The 19,372-nt window shown below is 53.8% G+C and overlaps 1 protein-coding gene across 5 annotated transcripts in view; it reads left to right on the top strand.

Annotated features, from left to right (window-relative positions):
• Positions 1-19,372, top strand: part of ATOH8 (atonal bHLH transcription factor 8) — a 139,597-nt gene that overhangs the window by 12,411 nt on the left and 107,814 nt on the right. The window contains exon 3 of one of the 5 annotated variants that reach the window (XM_049857615.1): positions 334-14,518. The exons of the other annotated variants lie outside the window; for them this stretch is intronic. Within the exon in view, the coding sequence (XP_049713572.1) occupies positions 334-402 (69 nt within the window). The 3' untranslated portion in view covers positions 403-14,518. Of the gene's footprint in view, positions 1-333; positions 14,519-19,372 lie in introns of those variants that run through there. 5 annotated transcript variants of the gene reach the window in all.

Raw genomic sequence — 19,372 nt, 5'->3', positions numbered from 1 at the left:
GCCCTACTCCTGGGACTCAGGCTGCTGGATGGCCTTGGGCAAGTTGCCCAGTGCCTCTGGGCCTCACTTAAAGGAGGAAGGTTTAACTAAGGAGCCTTGGTGGTACAGTGGTTAAACGCTCAGCTGCTAACTGAAAGATTGGTGGTTCGAGCCCACCAGTTGCTCCGTGGAGAGAAAGATGTGGGAGTCTGCTTCCGTGGAGATTACAGCCTTAGAACTCTACGGGACAGTTCTACTCTGTCTTATAGGGTCGCCATGAGTCAGAATCTAACTGGCTCAATGGTGATGTTTTGTTTTGTTTTGTTTTCTCTCTTTTTCTTTTAATCTCTGTAGCCCTTTCTGGCCTTACATGTTCTGGTGCTGAATTTCCCACGTGCCCTGATAGATATCGTGTTGGGATGAGACTCCCCTGAGCAGGTGACAGCCCAGAGGAGGCCTTTGGCTTGTGCTGGGAGTGTGACTTTGCCCGTGGGCTATCTGAGCCTGTGCATTAGGGCAGGGTGATATTCACAAGTCCATTCATCCATTCTGGAGAGACCTGTTGAGCCCCAACCGTGGCTGAGCAAGCTGGGCGGGGTACAAAGATGACAGACACGTGGTCCTGGCTCCCAGGCAGCTCCCAGGGTGGTCAGAGAGACCCTCCTGTAAGTATACAAGGGTGGGGCAGATGAACTCCCCTGCCTGAGGAGTTTGGAAGGAAGGGCATCTTAGGGTAAGTGGTGTTTGAGCTCGGATCAGCAGGACAACCAGGAGGTCACCAGGCAGATGAAGCAGGGAACAATATCCAAGACAGAGGGAACAGCCTGTGCAAAGCCTTGTGTGCTTGGGGAAATATGGGAGGAAGGAAGGTGTTGGGTGCAGCTGTGGTTCTGCAGATGACCTGTGCTTTGGCATTTCTGGTCAGGCGTCAGTGCCAGGCAGTGCTGGGCAAGGTTCATCCCAACCCTTGGGGCCTCTGTTCACATGAGGCCGGGTGGAGCGAGGCAGTGGGTAGGACCCAGTCTACATGATGAGGAAGGTAGAAGCAGTGCGAGGCGCCTGGCTCCCCTGGTGGCAGGAGGGCTCCCCTGAGCATCCAGGGGTGGGGAGGATGGGGACCGAAATGACTCTGGGCATCCTGCAGCCACTCTTCCATTTCCTCCTTCCTTCCTGGCCTGCCCCTGCCTTAACCTTGACTTTCCTCCTGGGGTACCCTGTCAAGCAGGCCCCTCTCTGGGCTCTCCAGGTTTCCCCGAGGCCCTGGGCCCCGAGTTGGGGTGGCCCTCCGTGGATTTCCAGGCAGCTGCAGCATAACTGCACTTTGCGTTCCTGGGAGTGATTTAACCTGGACCAATTAGATGAAATCCTCCTCAAGTGGGTGAGAGAGGAAGCCCACTGGCTGTTCATGGGGAGGCTTTCCTCTGGGAAGTGACACGGTTAAATTAAGGGCGTGATTGATGGCTCCAAGCGGCACTCGGTGACAAAGGAGGTCTGTAAACTCTCGGTGAACTTCCCCTGGCATTCCGGCTGGTTGCGGAGCTGTGGATGAGCAGGGTGGGCAGACACCGTTTTCTCCATGTTGGCCTCACCCATGTCCTCCCCTGACCTTACCTCCTCCTCTTCACCCACTGAAGGCAGGAGTATGAAGTCCCTTTCCTCCCCTGGTTTCTTGAAGTGAGCAGTGTCCTGGACTGGGGAGAGGGCTGGAGGCCTGGGAGATGAGGAAGGAAGGAAGGGTGGGGCGAAGATGCACCCAGAGATGAGCTTTTGGCTTCTCTTGAAAACATATCAGATCTTGTGCGCTGGGAGACACCTTAGAGACCATCTGGTCCAACCTCCCCATTATAGAGGTGGGGAGACTGAGGTGGTAGGTTGTGGTTAACAGCAGAAAACAGCCCTGGGCTTCAGCCCTGCTCAGCACCTACCAGCTGTGCAATCTTGGACCTATTTCTGAACTTATTCGAGCCTCAGTTTTCTCCTCTATAGAATGGGGATGGTGGAAACACCCATCTGACGGGTCACCTTGAGGACTAAATGCATTCCTGCCTGAGAGCATGGAGTGCGTGTCTGGGTTAAAGAGAGCGTCAGTGCACATTCGTCCTCATCACCCACATTGCCTTGTCCACCCGCAGGGTGATGAGCCCCTAGAGTGCTTGACCTTGAGGTTCATCCTTCTTAACTGGTGAAGTTGCCTTGGCTGGGGCGAGGGGGTTGTACAGATGGGCGTTCCAGGGTAGGAACATGTCTCTTTCCTCTCGATACCACCCCTCCAGTCCCCCTAAACCCCCTACCCCCTGCCCAGCCCAGAATTCTTTGGAATTTGGAACTGCTGCCACAACAAGGCTGCGGGGTACTTCCTGTCTTCCTGCTTACACCCCCAGCCTGTCTTCCAGCAGTAGGGTGTGCAGTTGCCCCAAAGGGCCTGTGGGAAGTGGGGTCCGGTCTGTCTTTGCCCTAATGCGCTTCATGGTTGTGTAGACTCAGATTATATCCACAGTGACATATTTTCCATAAGAAAAAACTCAGGACGCACCAGTTGACCCTGAGTCTGCCCCTGGGGACTGGTGGTTGTAATTCAAGCCCTTTACAGAAATGCCCCCTCCCCAATAGTTTGTCTGGACAATCAAGAAGGAGGGGACTGCAACCCTAGGGGAGGGTGTTTGTTGGCCTCCTTGGGGGCCCCTCACCTTTCCCTTTTGCTTGGGGGCTTGAGATGTCCTGTCAGCTGGGCACATCTTTGGACGCATCCAGGCATGTGAGTTGCAGTTGGAGCCTTACTGGCTCAGCTTCCTCCTCTCCAGGCCTCCCAGCTGGGCCTCTGAGGACCAGCTCCGTTTACCGAGGTTCTTTTGGGGGAACCAACCCCTTTAGGACAGCTAGACGAACAAATAGTTTTTCCTCAGTTGTGGGACTGTTTCTATGAAAAGGCTTGCAAAGGTATAACAGTAAATCACACCTGGTATGTGTTTATGGGGAGAAGTGACGGAGGACATGCTTGGCCCATAGAGCTCAGCCCTGCCACACCACTTTCTGGCACCCAGGTAGGGTCCTAGGGGAGCCCAGAGACCCCAAGAGGCCTCCTCTCCCTCCCCACCCTCTCTACTCTGTGTGATCTCTCACCTTCGCCCCTGTAGGACATGTGACCACTGCAGCGGTCCCCCAGCCAGAGAAGGGTGGCTTCGAGATCTCCTTGGTATACCCTTCTCTCTCCATGGTATACCCTTCTCTCTCCATGTCTTCATTCATTCAGTAAACATCGAGTGCCCACTATGTGCCAGATAAGGGGGAGGCACAGAACAGTTCACCACAGGGTCCCCGCCATCAAGCAGCAGCTGAACACTCCCTGGTCTGGAGCGTTTGGGAACGAGGGGTGGTCAGGTGAGAAAAAGGAGAAGCAAGTCAAAGGATTCCTGCTCCTAACACAAGCCTGCAGCCACCAGGTGCTGATAAGAAGCTGCAGGCTGTGTGGGGCCCGAGTGGGCAGGGGAGAATGTCCAGAGCCCTGCAGACACGGGAGGTGGAAGCGTGGTGAAAACCCAGACCTGCCCATCAGGTGTCGCTCTGTCCTCTCTGGGTCAGCAGGCGCATTTACGGCGTGCAGGCTCCACCACACAGGGTCTGGATTCACACGCAGTCCTGGGGCCCCCACCCTGGGCTGCCTGACACAGCTGTCCCATGGGGATCACTGGGAAAGGGCCCTGGGAGGGGGACTTCAGCCCAGGTTGGGTCTGGATGACGGTGACATGCAGTTCCTCTACAGCGTCCCTCGCCCTGACTTCAGGCACTCCGTTCTCCCAAGCAGCTCAGGGCTGCTGGGGGTCCCTTGCTGTTCTTCCCTGGAACGTGAGATGACTCCCGTGGGCCTACTTGCTTCCCAACTCCTTTACCCAGCAGTGGTCTGGGAAGCTAATTCACAAGGTGTGTGGAGGACAACTTCATAGTTCCCTCCACTGTGGGTGCATTTTCACTGGGGCTGTAGGGCCTCAGGCTGAAGGAGTAACTGATGATGGGCCTGTCGGGCAGGGCCGCAGGCTGGAGGACAACGGTTTGGGACGTAAAGGCCGTGGGGACTGTGGACAGGTGTCTGCCCCAGCAGCTGTAGCTGCTTGTGGCCCTCAGGGCTCCATGCCAAGGGAGAGGAACTGGAGGTAGCATCACCAGTGGGATTAATGACCATTTGAGCTGTCCCACATGGGGATGGCTGTCTCCAGGGTTACTGTGTCCCCGAGAGACTGGGCTACCCTTGTTCAGGACACCTCCTTGTGAGATTGAACTTAGTACCCTCTGAGACCCCTTCCAGTTCTGAAGAGCTGCTGTGTTCCACCTGACCCTAGATTAAAAATTGGATTTAAAAGGGGTTTGGTTCACACCCCAGACCCCAGGCTCATCCTCTTTCTCATCTCAGCCCTTCCCTGCGGGGGGGTGGGGCTGGGGAACCCCTATCCCCTCCACTGGTGAGTCCTCCCTCTCTGGGCCTCCCAGGACATGACTTTGAGGGTTCGGAACCCCGTGTGGAAGGCCTGGTAATGCAATGAGGTGGGTTGGAGGCCGCCCAGCAGAGAGGCGAGCGCGGAGGTGGGAGTCGGGGATGGGCCCTGGAGAGTTCAGTTCTGACTGGCCTGTAGCCGGAGATAATGCACGTTAAGCACCTGGCTCTGAGCCACATTTCCGCAGCTCCTGTTTTTAAAGCAGCAACTCCTGGGAGCTCCTGAGGAGGAGGGCGGGGGAGGGAAAGAGGGGGAGGCGGTGGTGGCCGAGCTGCTTCTCCATACCTGGGCTGGGCCGGCCTGGCCAGACCTGAGGAATAGGAAAGGACGCTGTCGCACACTCCAGGGTACCCTTTCTGGTGATTCTCAGCCTTTGAGTAACGATGATGGTAATAATAACTAACATTGAGGATGTCCTTTAAGCTTTGGTGGTAAGACAACCAGTAAGGCAGAGTCGCCTTGCTCACAGGCCTGGGTTGGGAGCAGGAAACAAGGCCACTATAATGCACCAGGTTAGGCGCTGTCCCGGAGGTCTGGACAGCAGCTGAGGTCCCCAGGGGCCATGCGAAGGTAACGGTGTGTGCCAGGCGGGGAGGCCATTCTCATCTGGGGATGATCCCGAGCCAGGGAAGGCATTTGAGCTGGGTGCAGCAGTCAGGTGTGTGTTCCCTTGCTGCCTTCTGGGGAGGGGACACTTTGTCAGTGATGACAGGTCCGAAGTGGCCTGGCTGCTCTTTGGAAGGATGTCTTGGGTGCAGACTTCCGTAGCTTCAGTGCTGGGCACAAACCAAGACGACACATTTGGTTTTGTTCTGGAGGCTCTGAGTGGGCAGCTGGGGTCAGTGAGAGCAGAGGGTACTCTGAAGGGTCTCTTTCTTTGGGGAGGCTGATCCTGGGCCTCAGGAAGGACCCAGTGACGCCTGCTCCTCTGTGGCCTATTCTTGGAACCCTGGAGTGTGAGAGGCAGCTGAGTCCTAGAGCTCCCACCTGGCTGGACCCAAGCCCCGTGTGCAGGCACTGCCCTGGCCTTGGCCCTACCTACCAGGTACATAGTCGCCCCTGGGGCTGGTCTCCACTTCTGTAAAGTGAGCACTTATTGGGAGTCAAAGGCCCTTTTCAGTCTGACTTTCCAAGCTGTGGTCTTGCCTCACTTCAGGCCCTCTTTCTGCCTGAACAACTGACCCTGTGTTACCCTCCAGGAGCCCTGGTGGTGCAGTAGTTAAGTGCTCGGCTGCTAACTAAAAGGTTGGCGGTCCAAATCCACCAGCTGCTCCTGTGGCAGCCTGCTTTCGTAAAGATTACAGCCTTGGAAACCCTATGGGGCAGTTCTCTTCTGTCCTGCAGGGTTGCTATGAGTTGGAATCGACTTGACCGCATTAGGTTTGTTTTAACGGGTTTTGTATTACCCCCACTTCCTCTGGGCCCGTTACAGGCATTTCACACCGATTTGAAGGCCTGGAGGGCTGTTCTGATTGGAAAGGTCTCTAACAGAGACTGTGGGGACCCCAGTGCAATGCGCCCCAGGAGTACCGATAATACCTAACGTTTATAGGACATGTATTGTGTGGTAGCTGTGATGCTGAGTGTGTCCGCGGTCTCTCCTGGCTCAGTCCTCACAGCAACCCTCCGGTGGGTGCTAGTATTGCCCCTTGGGACAGATCAGGAAATGGAGGCCCAGAGAGCTCGAGGAGCTTGCCCGAGATCACCTAGCCAGAAAGCAGGGGATGCCCGCCTCCCTGTCCTGCCCCAAATGGAAGTGTGGCTGGTGAGTCCCCTGGGCCAAGTCACTGAGGTAGATACCATTTACTTCCAAAGCCTGTAGAGTTCCCCTACACTGAGATAAAAGAGGAGTGGGTGGCTGGGTGGGAAACCACCATCAAATTCCCTTCTAGTCTCAAAAACGGAGGCGATTTATTTTTCCAGGCATTCCAATTACATAGACGTTTGTCGCCAGCTGTTTGTTCTGACAGAGTGTTCTCTCAGCTGCTGTTTCTCCTCTCACATTTGACACCATGAGTCCACAAGTTCGGCAGAGGCTGGGCTGGAGGGATCCTTAGCTGGGGAGCCCCTCAGGTGCACTCAAAGCTGGCTTGCCCTGGACGCTGGCCTCTGATGTTCCGCTGGGGGTCCCGAGGTAGAATCGAGGCTGGAGCTGCTGAGTTCCTTTCTCCTTTCACTCTCTCCTCACCCTCTTTCGTCTTTTCTCCCTTGTCAGATTACTTCCCTCCTCACAGCACTCACAGATACCCACCCTTCTTCCCAGCAGTCAGCGTAGAATGACAACTCAGGGTCTCAGACACGGTGAGGAAGAACCAGCCATTCATGCTCAGAAAGTCATGGAGACATGGCCAGTCCCTCTGATGCTCTAACTGATACCCTTGCAGAGAGACCCTTCAGAGAACCCCCCCTTGAGCACCTCTTTGAGCCAAGATCCTCTCTGGACACCCTCAGCAGAGGCTCTGTGGCCCTTGGTCCAGGACGCTGGAGAGAGACTATCTGTGTAGGGTGGGGGGTCAAGTCAGGAGAAGCCTATGGTTCTTCTGGACTCTCTGTGGTGCTGTCATTAAGCTTTAAGGCACACGAGAGTATGCCTGGGAGACCCCCATCAACACTATGAAGTAGGTGAAGTGTAGAGCTTTGGATTGGAGACCTGAGTTGGAGTCTGGGTGCTGATACTTCCTAGCTGTGTGAGCTTGGGCATGTTACATAAATTCTCTGATCCCTGGTTTCCCCATCCATAAGGTGGGGGCATATATTCCTTCCCCACCGCCTTGCTGAGAGGGTTAAACAGGATCCCATGTGAGAAAGGGCTGACATTTTCTCCTTGAGTGCCAGAAAGTAAATCTCACGAATTTACAGCTGCAGGATAACAGCTTACCGTGGAACCCCAGGAAGGAACCTCTCAGGAAAGGGCAGTGGCCCTGGTGCAAGGATGACTGGCCAGCCACAGGCAGATGATGAATAGTTCTGGGTGGGACTCTTCCCTCTGCAGCATTTCAGCCTGAACCCCTCGTCCTAGACCCTTAAAATGGGGCCTGAGTGCAACCAACTCAGGAACCCCTAGACTTTTAAAGTACATTGATTCATACCAAGGCACACGCATGCCATTTGGCTGCTTATGGTAATAATGCCAGTAAAGAGGCCACCAGCAGCTATTGCCTCCACCATGCTATGAGTGCCCACGGGGTGCCAGACACCTTGCCTACATTATCTCTACCGATTATCAGATTAACCCACAAGTTAGGACCACTTCCCCCATTCCACAGATGGGGAAACTGAGGCCAAGAGAAGGGCACAACTTGCCCAAGGCCATGCGGCCAGGAAGTGCTGGAGCTCAGTATCCAGCCTTGGTCTCTTCAGATTCAAACTCTGAGCTCTCCAGCTCCTGTGGATGCCAGAGCCTGTGCCTACCCGCTCCCCGGGGCTCACCCACTGCCCAGCACAATGGCTTGAGCCTGGGGAGGCCCCCAGCCAATGTGGGGTGCACAGCCTTGCCCGGAGCAAGCAGCCCTTATGTAAGCCACTCAGTGGCAGCACGTGGAGGCTCCATGGAGCTGCAGGGAGCCAATAGCTGGCTGGCGGTGGTGGGGGGTGGGGTGGCTGGGGGGGGTGTCATCAGCTCGGGGCACCCCCAGCGCTGCACCACCAGCAAGCCCTGACACCGGGTTAAGTCGCTTGGCAGCATCTGGCTGCAGCTGGGAGTGCGCCTGGTTCCCATTTGGGCGCTGTGGTTTTGATTAGCTGTTCTGTGAGGCGGGCCTGTTGGTGAGTCCATGGGAGCTCCGCTGGAACAGAGGGTCCCCCGCCCGGCCACCACGGCCCCCCCTCCTGGCAGGCCCAGACTCCAGATGTTCCGAGCGCTCGCTGGGAAGGCCTGCTGGCGCCACAGAGGGCAGAGGGCAGAGAAAGCACGCGAGCTGGAAGCCCAAGCACTCAGTCACCGCAGGCCTTGGCAGCCCGCCCGGCCCTCTGCTGGCACATTCCCCGGCTCTCCCCTGGCCATCTGTTCCCAAAAAACCCTTTCAGAGCCTCATCATCACTCAGGAACAACAGTGTGAGCAGCTGGTTTGGAGGAGCGGGGAAAACCGTGCAAAAGGCCCTTTGTGAGAGAGGAAACTTGCTTATGAATAACAGGGCTGGCCGCGGTAAAAGTTGGCGGCTAGGGTTCTGGTTGTTCAGGCGCCGCTGCCTTCTCTTCACTTTTTATCTCTGGTTTTATTTTCCCCTCCTGTTTTCTTTTAATGTTGTTTCTTCCTCTTCTTACACCAGTTGTGATTTTTTCTTCCTTGAAGGTGCTTGAAGGCCCCCTAATTAGTTCTCCTGGACGCCGCAGAACTTTTTTTTTCCCCCTCAAAGCTGTTAAAATTGGAGATGGTTGAACGACTGCTTTCATAAAACCTCCGCTGGAGGGGGCAGGCGAGAAAGGGGGCGTCTGGGAGGGCTCGGTGTGGCCAGGGCACAGGCTGATCCATCGTCATAAACCAGCACAGGCAGCAGAGAGTGTGGTTATACCCATCTCCCAGAATAAACAGCGACAGAAGCATGTGAACAGCATACGTGCAGAGGGAGGGTGGGAGGTGGAAGATAATGTGGATACCCCCTTCGGCTCATCAAAGAGCCGGGGGAGACGGTTTGGAGAACAGTCATATTAATAAACACCCCGGCGCCCGGCCCCTCAGCTGACTGCAGTATGACAGGCAGCCTTTTTTAAGAACCAGCGGCCGCCAGAGGCTTCTGGGAGACGTCTGCCTGGAATCTGGGCACCTCCTGGGAGCCGGCACTGGGCAGCCTGTCCGAGGCCAGTGGCAGGCTGGACAGGGCTGGCAACTGGAGGCCAGCACTGGGGAGAAAGGGGAAGAAGGGCAAGGCCTGCCTGCCTTCTCACACCCCTCCAGAGCCTCAGAGGAGGTGTTTGGTCAGGCTGCTAGGTGGGCAGTGGGAGAGGGGCAGCTTCCCTCACGTCAGGTGGTGGTGATGTGACTACAGGTCAGGGCAGGGGCTGGGGCCTTCCCCTTTCCCTTCCCAGTCCCCCGCGTCCCCTTCCATGACCCACATCCCTGCTTTCCCGTCAGACCCAAAAGCCCTGGCGGCCTCTCAGCCCGGCAATGGAAAAAGGCTGTCATTGCTGCTGTGGGTGGCCAGCTCTTCACTGCTCGTGGACCTGGGGCTCTGGAGGGCACTTTTGCATTCCATCTGCACTTTGGGCGGCCCCAGCACCTCTTTCCTCCTGCCCTCTTCTCTGTTTTCCTCCCAGTCCTGGTTGACGAGATGGCAGCTCCGGAAGGACCCAATATTTGTGTTTATCACAACGGAAGGCACATTAATCTTGCCGTCTGAAGGGCTCAGCGCTGGCTGGTGGGGTCCTCCCCAGGAGGGGGGTGCTGCAGATGCTGTGGGCAGGTGTCTGGGTCCGTCAGCACTGCCCCAGAGGCTGTGTGGCTGTGTGGCCTTGGCCAAGTGTCTCAACCTCAAGGAGCCCGTTTAGCTACCGGGAAAATGCCCAACCTGCCTCCTGGCTCTGTCTAGGGAATCCCTGGGATAAAGGGTGTGAGATTGTTTTGCAAACTCAGCCCTCCCTCCCATGTCTTTGCCTGGGAAGTTGTCCTTCCGGGGCAGAGGTGAGAGGACCTGGGCCTGGAGGAGTGGCCACTGGTCCCAGACTTCCCGAGGGTTCCAGAGGACACGAGCAGAAGGACAGAGCTGTATACCCTCATCAGAGTGACCAGGCTGGCCCACCAACTACCCAGCCTTGAGCCCCTGCACCTGGCACAGTGGAGGGCAGGCCCAGAGGGGGCCAGAGGCCTGCTGTTGCCTACCTGTCCTACTCATCCCAGCAGACTGGAAACAACGGACCCTGCCTTCCATAGGCTCCTCAGCATAAATGTTTCTAAAGGGCAAAGTAGAGAGCCTTTCCCTCCTTTAAGGCCTTCCCGTCCCCACTCTGAGTTCAGTTCCTCTGGCCATTTGGGGGCTGCCTTTTTTTTTTTATTTGGCTTGATCAGTGTCCACGAGAGCCCTTCCCAACAGCTTGCTGAAAGCCAGGCCTGACTGCCTCGAACCCTTGCTCAGTACTCCCCCCACCCCCCACCCAAGGGGCTTCCCACAGGCCAGGGTAGAGGACGGACCCCTTAACAGAACACCTGGCCCCCTCCCCCCGCCAGGGGCTTCCCATAGGCCAAGGTAGAAGACAGACCACTTAACAGAACACCTGACCACCTCTCCCTCCAGTGACCTGGTTCCAGCTGGTCAGGCCCAGCGTCCCAGTTTATACTCCAGCTACGTGGAACTCCTAGCCCAAAGGGGCTATTTTTGGCCTCTGTGCTCATGCTGTCCCTTCTGCCTGGTATGCCCTTCTCCCCTGTCTGCTTGGCTAACTCTTGCTCATTCTGGAAGCTCAGTTCTTCCTGGAAGCCCTCCCTGACCACCCCTACCCAGCCTCCTCCTCAGGGCCTCACTGCCCGTATCACAGTGATGGGTACAGTCTAATTCAATAGAGCATCATATGATACGCTATAAAATAACGATGCAGAATGTTACATGACACTGTTGCATTTGGCAGTATGTTTCATTGTATGTCATGGCATTACATGATATTTTTAGGTGATATATTGTGTGATATTATATTACACTCATTACATCACATTCATTCCGCTACAGTCATTCCAGTACACACTGTTTGCTTGGCCCCCAGCTCTCTAGCTAGTCTCTGAGCCCTTTCATCTTTGTGTCCTAGCTTCTGGCACATAGTAGGCTCCCAAATGATAACACACTATCCCTTCAACTAAAATAAATCCACACAGCTGGTCTGTAGGCGAAGATTCTAAGAAAAGGTTAGCTAGGGGACCTCAGGACACAGCCAGGAAGATATTCCCGGGCTCCCCCAGGACCCTGTTCCACAAAGCTGCACCTCTTGTTCTCTTGAATCAGCGAGGAAAGCTTTGAGCCCCAGATAACTGAAAACCCTCACCCAGCAGCTTAAACTAATAGGGGCTTGAGTTTTGCACAGTTCAGAAGTCTGGAGGGAGGTGGCTGTTCTCACGGCTCCGTGGCTCCGAGATGGCCGGGCTTCTTTAGGTCTGTGCCTCCTAGCTGCACGGTGGCTGCTGCAGCAAGCCCTTCATCCTCACACTGTGTCCAAGGGAGGGGCAAGGGCAGGGGTCTCGCTGGCAAGAGCCTTCCTCCTCACCAGGGCAGTCTTACCAGACACCCCTATCTTCACTCTAAGAGCATGCTGCCTGAACTGGAGGAAGAAATCAGGCCTATCAGCTGTCAAGGAGTCCCTGGGTAGTGCAAATGGTTAAGCGCTTGACTACTAATTGAAAGGCTGCTGGTTCAAACCCATCCAGAGGTGCCTTGGAAGAAAACCCTGGTGATGTGCTTCCAAAAGGTCACAGCCTTGAAAACCCCTTGGAGCCGTTCTGCTCTGCACACGTGGGGTTGCCTGCCATAAGTCGGAGTCAACTTGATGGCAGTGGGTTTGGTTTTCTGGTCAGCTAGGAGGGGCAGTAGGGTAATCAGCCACACGGCTCATCCCTGGGGGCTGACCCTGAGTTGCTACAGTCTAGTCTTCCCCTTTCAGGCCAGATAGTGGTGCTAACCAGAGTCCTGACCTTAACCTCAAGCCTCAGAGCCCCGCTTTCATGGGGCCCTGGTGATCACTGCAGCCCTGAGAAGTGGTGGCCAGTAGCCCTGTTTTTGGTTGATGGCACTGAGAACCTCACGGACTAGGCCAGGCCCGGTGGCCTCTGCACAGCACTTTACAGTTTATAGAGCCCTTCCATACTCGTTCTTTCCTTGAATCCCACAACCACCTCATGAGGTCCATTTTTGTTAACCATGTGAGCTGGAAGAGAAGGCTGGGTGGTAGAGAGGTGAAGTCACACAGGGTCACACAACAGGGCAGGGCAGGTGGGGCCTCAAAAACTGCCCACCCCCATGAAACAAGTGCTTCTGAGCCCAGGCCACCGTCCTCGTCTGCTCCCTCAGAGATGAGGTGTGAGCTGCGGGCTTGCTTTGTAACCTCAGGCTCCTGCCTTCTCTGGACTCCACTTTCCTTATAAATATAGGTAAAGGTGTCCGTGTGTGAGGCTCAGGGAAATGATGGGTGAGGAGGGCTTTGTGACCTGTGGACACTGCACAGCCAGGAGGGGTGGCTGGTGGACTTCACTGGCCCACCAGCAAGGTGGCAGAGGGACCCGCGTGTCTCCTACCCACCGCGTGACTTGGAGAATGGATACCAGATTGGGCCTGCTCCCCGAGGACTTGATTCCATTGCCAGGCAGAGGGCACTGTCAGTCCCTCTACTGCGCGCATGTATGTGTGTGCATGCACACGCGTGCTGGGGCGTTAACAGGTACCATCTGTCAGCATCAGGTGAACAGCCTCCTGTCCAGGTGGGAAGGGAGTGCACACTGGGGGCTGGTCGGTGTTCTTTGAGGTTTTGAAAACTTGCCCCACTTAGGGATCAGGAGCCCTTCGAGATGGCCCGCCAGTTGCAGGGAAGGGCAAAGCCAGGCAGCTGGGCATCTGGAGGGCAGCCCTGGGGAGAGTGTGCTTGGAGCCCACCGGAAGCTGGAGAACAAAGACAAGGCATTGTTGAGAATCACCCGCCCCCCCAACAGTGATGAAGCTCAATGCCTGGTTTCCTGCCCATCCCCACCCCAATCACCTCATACACACAGAAGGTGGGTGGGCAGCAGCGGGGTTATTTGCAAAGGGCCCCCTCCCCCCACATGCTCACACAGCCGTTCTTTACTTACTCCATCCCTTCAGTTACATGAGCAGGAAAGATGAAGAAAGTGCGAAGGGTCCTGCATACTTATTTAGGAATAAACATTTTTGAGTGTTGACTGTGTGCCAGGCACTGTTCTAGGTGCTGGGGTCACACCAGAGAACAGAATAAACAAAGGCCCCACCCTTTGGAATGTAGAGCTAACTCACATTTCCCGAAGGTCAAGTACAGTAATTCATAGGAGAGCCCCATTGGGCCTCCGTCAGAGCCCACTGCCCCTACCCTGAGCACTCTTCTTACAAGCTTGGCTCTCGGGAGTCTCAGATCAAATCAGCGGAAGGGAAACACTGAACTGCAGGGGAAAGATCAGCCCCTAGGGGCAGGTGCACTCACAGCACCCGCGATCACAGCCAGGAGTCTGATGTGTGGGAAGGAACAGAAAAACACTTCAGAGCAAAGCCAGAGCCCTAAAAAAGCCAAGAGGCTTGGGGCTGTTTAGTGTAGGGCCAGAGAACCCCGTAGCCTCAGGGACCTAGGGAGTATTTTGTCCACTGATGTTCCTGGGTTGACCTTGAGTTGTCCAGAGGAAGCTAAAGTACATTCAGTAACGTCTGACGGAGAATGCAGGGAAGTGCATTAGTCGTTTTGGCACAGAGAACACGAGGCTTCCTTTCTCTGTAGTGGCTCATACTCCTGGGATGCAGGGCTTGCCTGTCCTGCTCCCTGTGCTGTCTCCAGGGCTTGAGCGGAGACTGGCACGAACTGAATACTTGTCAAGTGAATGAAAGCATGAGAAAATGCGGTGTTTTCAGTTGTCTTCCACAAATATCTAACGGGCATCTGCTCAGTGCGAAGTGAGGTGCTGGAGATCAGAAGTGGAGATGCAGACCCCACCTTGAGGAGCTGATGGGCAATGGGGGACACTGAACTGGGGGTGTCTAACCTGAGCGCTTGGCTTTGCAGCTGTTAGGTTTTTTAGTCCTCACAGCAACCTTATGCGGTAGATGACTGCTATCATTTTATAGGTGACGGAAAGGAGGCACAGTCGGGGTTGAAATGGAGGCTGTCTGATGTCACAGCTGGCACATTTAACCACCATGAAGTATTACATGCCACTGGGGGTGTGTGTGCTTGTATGTGCGTGTGAGTATACGTGTGTGTGCCTGTGTGCATGTGTGTGTATGAAAAAATCATTTTTCTTCCTAGTTTTGGCCTCTCCCTTGTGCATCTGGAAGCTGCTTTTGGGGTGTCCTTGATGGGCAGGGGGCAGTGACCAAAGAGTGCAACCAGAGATGTTCAGCTTCCCTTGCCTGGATCCCACAGTGGATCCAGAATCTCCACCTAGGAGGGGCCAGGGATGATGAAAAGGCTAAAGAAGTGTTTTTCTTAAGACTGTGTTTGTATGGAACACACTGTTATTGCTGAAGTCATTTGATTATTTGGGCTGCCTAGGGGGCTATGGTGGTGCAGTGGTTAAGTGCTATGGCTCCTAACCAAAGATTGGCAGTTCAAATCCACCAGGCGCTCCTTGGAAACCTTGTGGGACAATTTTACTCTGTCCTATAGGGTTGCTACAAGTTGGAGTTGACTCAACGGCAATGGGTTTGGCTTGGTTTGGTTAGGGGGCTATAGTTCCTGGATGGTGCAAATGGTTAACATGCTAGGCTGCTGACTGAAAGATTGGAGTTCAAGTCTACTCAGAGGCACCTTGGAAGAAAGGCCTGGCAATCTACTTCTGAAAAACAAGCCATTGAAAACCCTGTGGAGCACAGTCTACTCTGACACACATGGGGTTGCCAAGAGTCAGCGTCAACTTGACCACAAGTTGTTGGTTAGGGGGGCTCGTGGCCTCTCCCAGCCACCCCATGCTTGTCCCCACTGGTCCTGAAATGTCCACAGCTGGAGTCCCTCCTGGGGTCTCCTGGAGCCAGTGTGGTATTTGCAAAGGCCTGCTGGCCAGCGCTTTGGCCTAAATTGACTTGTCTCCCCCTGCTGTCAGTTTGCAGTAAGGACGGGGGAAGAGAGGCACTGTGAGGTGCAGGGGTGATGGGGTAGCAATTCCCAGCCGCTGAGGAAGCAGGCCTGATGAGGAGGGGGTGGGGCGAGAGTGGTTGTGTGTCTGTGTTTGTGTGTGTATGGAGTGTGTGTGGGCTGTGCGTGAGGGTCATGAGTCAGGGCCCACTGGGAAGCACCAAGTGAACAGAGCCTTCCTCACCTGGCTGGGCCACCTGTCCACCCAGCTGTCTGCTCCCCTCCAGCCTGGGAGCCTCCTCCCGTTAGGGGTAAGGTCACAGACTCCTTGAGCTTCTGGGGTCCAGAAGAGCAGCATGCAGCCAAGTAGAGCTGGCTGGAGAGCATCACAGAACAGGAAGCAGATGGGAAGCTGCAGACAGCTGGGCCTCAGGCCTCGCCCAGGACAGCTCAGCCCTCTGTACTGGATGGGGTGGGGTGAGGGCCAAGACAGACAGACAGACTGATGACATGGAGAGAAACACAGAGAGGCAGAGACCAAGAGAGAGTTGGCACAAAGACACACAGAGAGAGAATGGAGAGAGAAACAGAGTGGCCCACAGCTCCAGAAGCCGTCAGCCCAGTGGGGCCTCAGGTCTCTCTGACTGTCCCCTGCTGGGCCAGCAGGCTCCTCGTGAACTCTGGACCTGGCTCTGGGGGTGCTAGGCCTCCCACATCAGCTGCCTTTCCTTGGGCTCAAAGAGACGAAGGCTGAGATTTTCTTAGAACCCAGGAAGGTGGCAGCTGAATGGATGGCTTGGGGAACTGCCAGTTCTGAGGTCTCTAGGGGTTGTGCCTTGCTCTGCCATTTCCTAGCAGTGTGGCCTAGGGCAAGCGAGGTACCCACTCAGACCTCCATTTCCTCATCTGCAAAACTGAAGCACAACACCCACCTCACAGGAATCCTGTGAGGCAGTGTGTGCGAGAAAGCAGCATGGTGCTGCGAGGTAGCGCAGAGTCAGAAGCTTCTTCTCCCAGCCCTTGGGAAGATGGTGGTGCCAGGACTTGGTGGCCCCTTCCCTCAGGGAGCTGGTGGTGAAGTGTGGGGTGGGCGAGGGGATGATGGCAATCACACCAACAAATTCATGGCACCAAGGGATGTAGGAAGAGGTGGGATAAAGTGCTTTAGGAGTTCAGAGGAGAATCGGATTTTCCCCAGCTGGCTGTGGAGTGGGGGCTGGTGGGGTGAAGAGGTTGGACTTAAGCGGGCCTTCATTGTTCTGGACGGGGGAGACAGCAGTGACACAACTCTAGTTGGCCCTAGAACAGTGTGGGGTATCTGATAAGTAAGTGCTCAATAAATGCTTGCCCAGGATACCTGGGAGCCGGCTCCACCTCTAGTGTCTTAGCACGGGAAGAGGTCTGCGGGGTTTCCTGCTCTCATCCTCAACACTGGTGCAGCAGTTGTTTCTTACAGATAGGAAAGTGCTTCTGTATGCCATTGACTGCTCTGAGTTTTGGACATATCCACTGGCCTCAGTACGTGAGGAGTTTGGCCTGTCAGGCCCACCCACACTCCCTACCAGTTTATGCCCTGAGAAAGCTGGGGGCCTGCGGGGCAGGCAACTCCTTAGCACGAACAGCTCATCTGCACATCTAGCTGCGCGCCCACGGCAATCTCAGTAGCCGCTGCTCCCTGCTGAGCAGCCTTGATGAGCACAAAAAGGAACGAGTGGGATTGGCAGCGTTTACCACCTTGAGTGGAGTCCCTGACTACTAACACACTCAGCTATTAATTGAAAGGTAGGAGGTTTGAGTCCACCCAGAGTCTCCTTAGAAGAGATGCCTGGCGATCTACTTCTGAAAAATCAGCCACTGAAAACCCTATGGAGCATAGTTCTAGTCTGACACACGTGGGGTCACCAGAGTCAGAATCGACTGGATGGGCAGCTGGTACCAGCTGCAGTGGTTTCCAGCTTTTTCCTGTGGTTAGACGGTCAGCTGCCCTACAGCAGGGAAGCTTTAGCCCCAGGCCTTCCCCAGGCCTGGCAGCTAGTAGAAACTCAGTAAATGTCGAAAGAATGAAATTTTTTCCTGTTTCGTGCCCCCCAGAGAGACTCTGACCATAACATTGGAACTCTTAGATGCCTGGGACCCCGAGGGCCCTCCCAGCTGGGACACGCTGTGATCCTTGAGTCACACTATGTTCCCGCCCTCGGACAAATAGTAGCCAAGTCCAACTGCTCATAAATTTCCTGCCTGTCGCCCGTGGTGCCCAGGCCAGGCGGGGTGGGAGGTGCGGGGGGTGGGCTGGCCTGTACCTGCTTCCAGTTCCCTGGGATATTTGGAGGCCAGAAGCCCAGTTCTGTGCCTGAGCCCAGAATAACCTCAGCAAAGCCTGGCCCTTGGAGAAGATGTTGTGCAAATAGGTCTGTCAAATGCAAAGATGTACAGACTTGAGCGTTTAAAGAAAAAATATAAACCAGCTTACAAGTCAGTTTGGGCGACAAAATTGCATTTTTATAAAATGCGATATATGAATATGTAAGCATAGGAAAAGTATGTGGGAAAATAGTCACCAAAATGTAATCAGTGATTTTCTCTAGGTGGAGGGATTGAGGCAAGTTAAACATTTTCCTTCTGTTCACTCTTCTGTACTTTCTAATTCTTTTATAATTAACATATGCTGCCCAGATAATTTTAAAAGTTGTTTATTTTTAAAAATAATTGGTTGAAAGGAAATTGGTCAAGATGACAATTGCTCAGAAGTGACTATTTCTGGTTACTTGTTTTAAGACTTTTCAGCCCGTGATGCTGCTTCATGTTTTCAACTACCAGCTACTCAAACTGGGGACCCAACCCTTTGTGGGCATGTGTGCCAGCACCTTCGTGTGCTGCCCCTATGTGCCAGGACCTGCAAGGCAAAGCTCGATTGTCTCATCGGTTCTTTGCAACCATCTATAAGATAGCTACTATTCCTGTGCTCATTTTAAAGATGGGGAAACTGAGGCTGAGGGAGGTTAAACAGCCTGCCCAGGGCTCCATAGCTGGCTGACTTTGGCGCCAAGATTAAGTCCAGTAGGAACCAAGAGCTAAACATGAGGCCCCCTTTCTAGACTACATATTGGTTGGTGTACTCACAAGTAAAAGGTAAAACAGTGCAGAATAAATTGGTTCTTGAAAAATATTTCTCCCATGCACTCCCTGCTTTTTTTCTCTCCGTATTTTAATTTTAAAATAACACTTCAAATCTGACTGCTCTTTTTTAGGACAAAACAATTAAAAAAAAACTGTCAGGGTTTCGATTCCATTGGATGCCTTTTTCTTCACATAGAAGGCTGTTTCTATCACCAAGGCCATATTTTCCAACTACTGATCCTTCTTCTTTGTTTCCAGCTTTCAAATTCCAATCACCAGCAGTTATCAATGCATCTTGATTGCATATTTGATCAACTTCACACTGCGAAAGTTGGTAAAAATCTTCAATTTCTTCATCGTTGGCATTAGCGGTTGGTGCATAAATTTGGATCATAGTCGTATTAACTGATCTTCCATGTAAGCTTATGGATATTAGCCTATCACTGACAGTGTTGTATTTCAGGATAGATCTTGAAATGTTCTTTCTGACAATGAACGCGATGCCATTCTTCTTCAATTTGCCATTCCTGGCATAGAAGCGACATAGGAGATTGCGTGATAGAATTTTGCAAGACCAACTGCTTATTCATTGACAGTATCTTTTTTCAACAACATAATGGTGATTTGTACTTGTGGACCTTGCTAGATGAAATACACAAGGATCAGATTGACTACATCTGTGGAAAGCAATGATGGAGAAGCTTAATATCATTAGTCAGAACAAAACCAGGGGCTGACTATGGAACAGACCATCAATTACTCACGTGCAAGTTCAAATTGAAGCTGAAGAAAATTAAAACTTAAAAATTAAGTCCAAGATAGCCAAAGGATGATTTTGAGTATGTCCCACCTGAATTTAGAGACATTCTCAAGAACAGATTTGATACATTGAATACTAATGACCAAAGACCAGATGAGTTGTGGATGACGTCAAGGGCATCATACATGAAGAAAGCAAAAGATCATTAAAAAGATGTTGCTGTTGTTGTTAGGTGCCGTCGAGTCGGTTCCAACTCATAGCGACCCTATGCACAACAGAATGAAACATTGCCAGGTCCTGCACCATCCTTACAATCGTTGTTATGCT

The sequence above is a fragment of the Elephas maximus genome, chromosome 17, assembly GCF_024166365.1.
Source record: "Elephas maximus indicus isolate mEleMax1 chromosome 17, mEleMax1 primary haplotype, whole genome shotgun sequence".
Taxonomy (NCBI): Eukaryota; Metazoa; Chordata; class Mammalia; order Proboscidea; family Elephantidae; genus Elephas; species Elephas maximus.
Note: the sequence above shows the minus strand (reverse complement) of the source record. Positions and strands in the feature narration are given on the sequence as shown.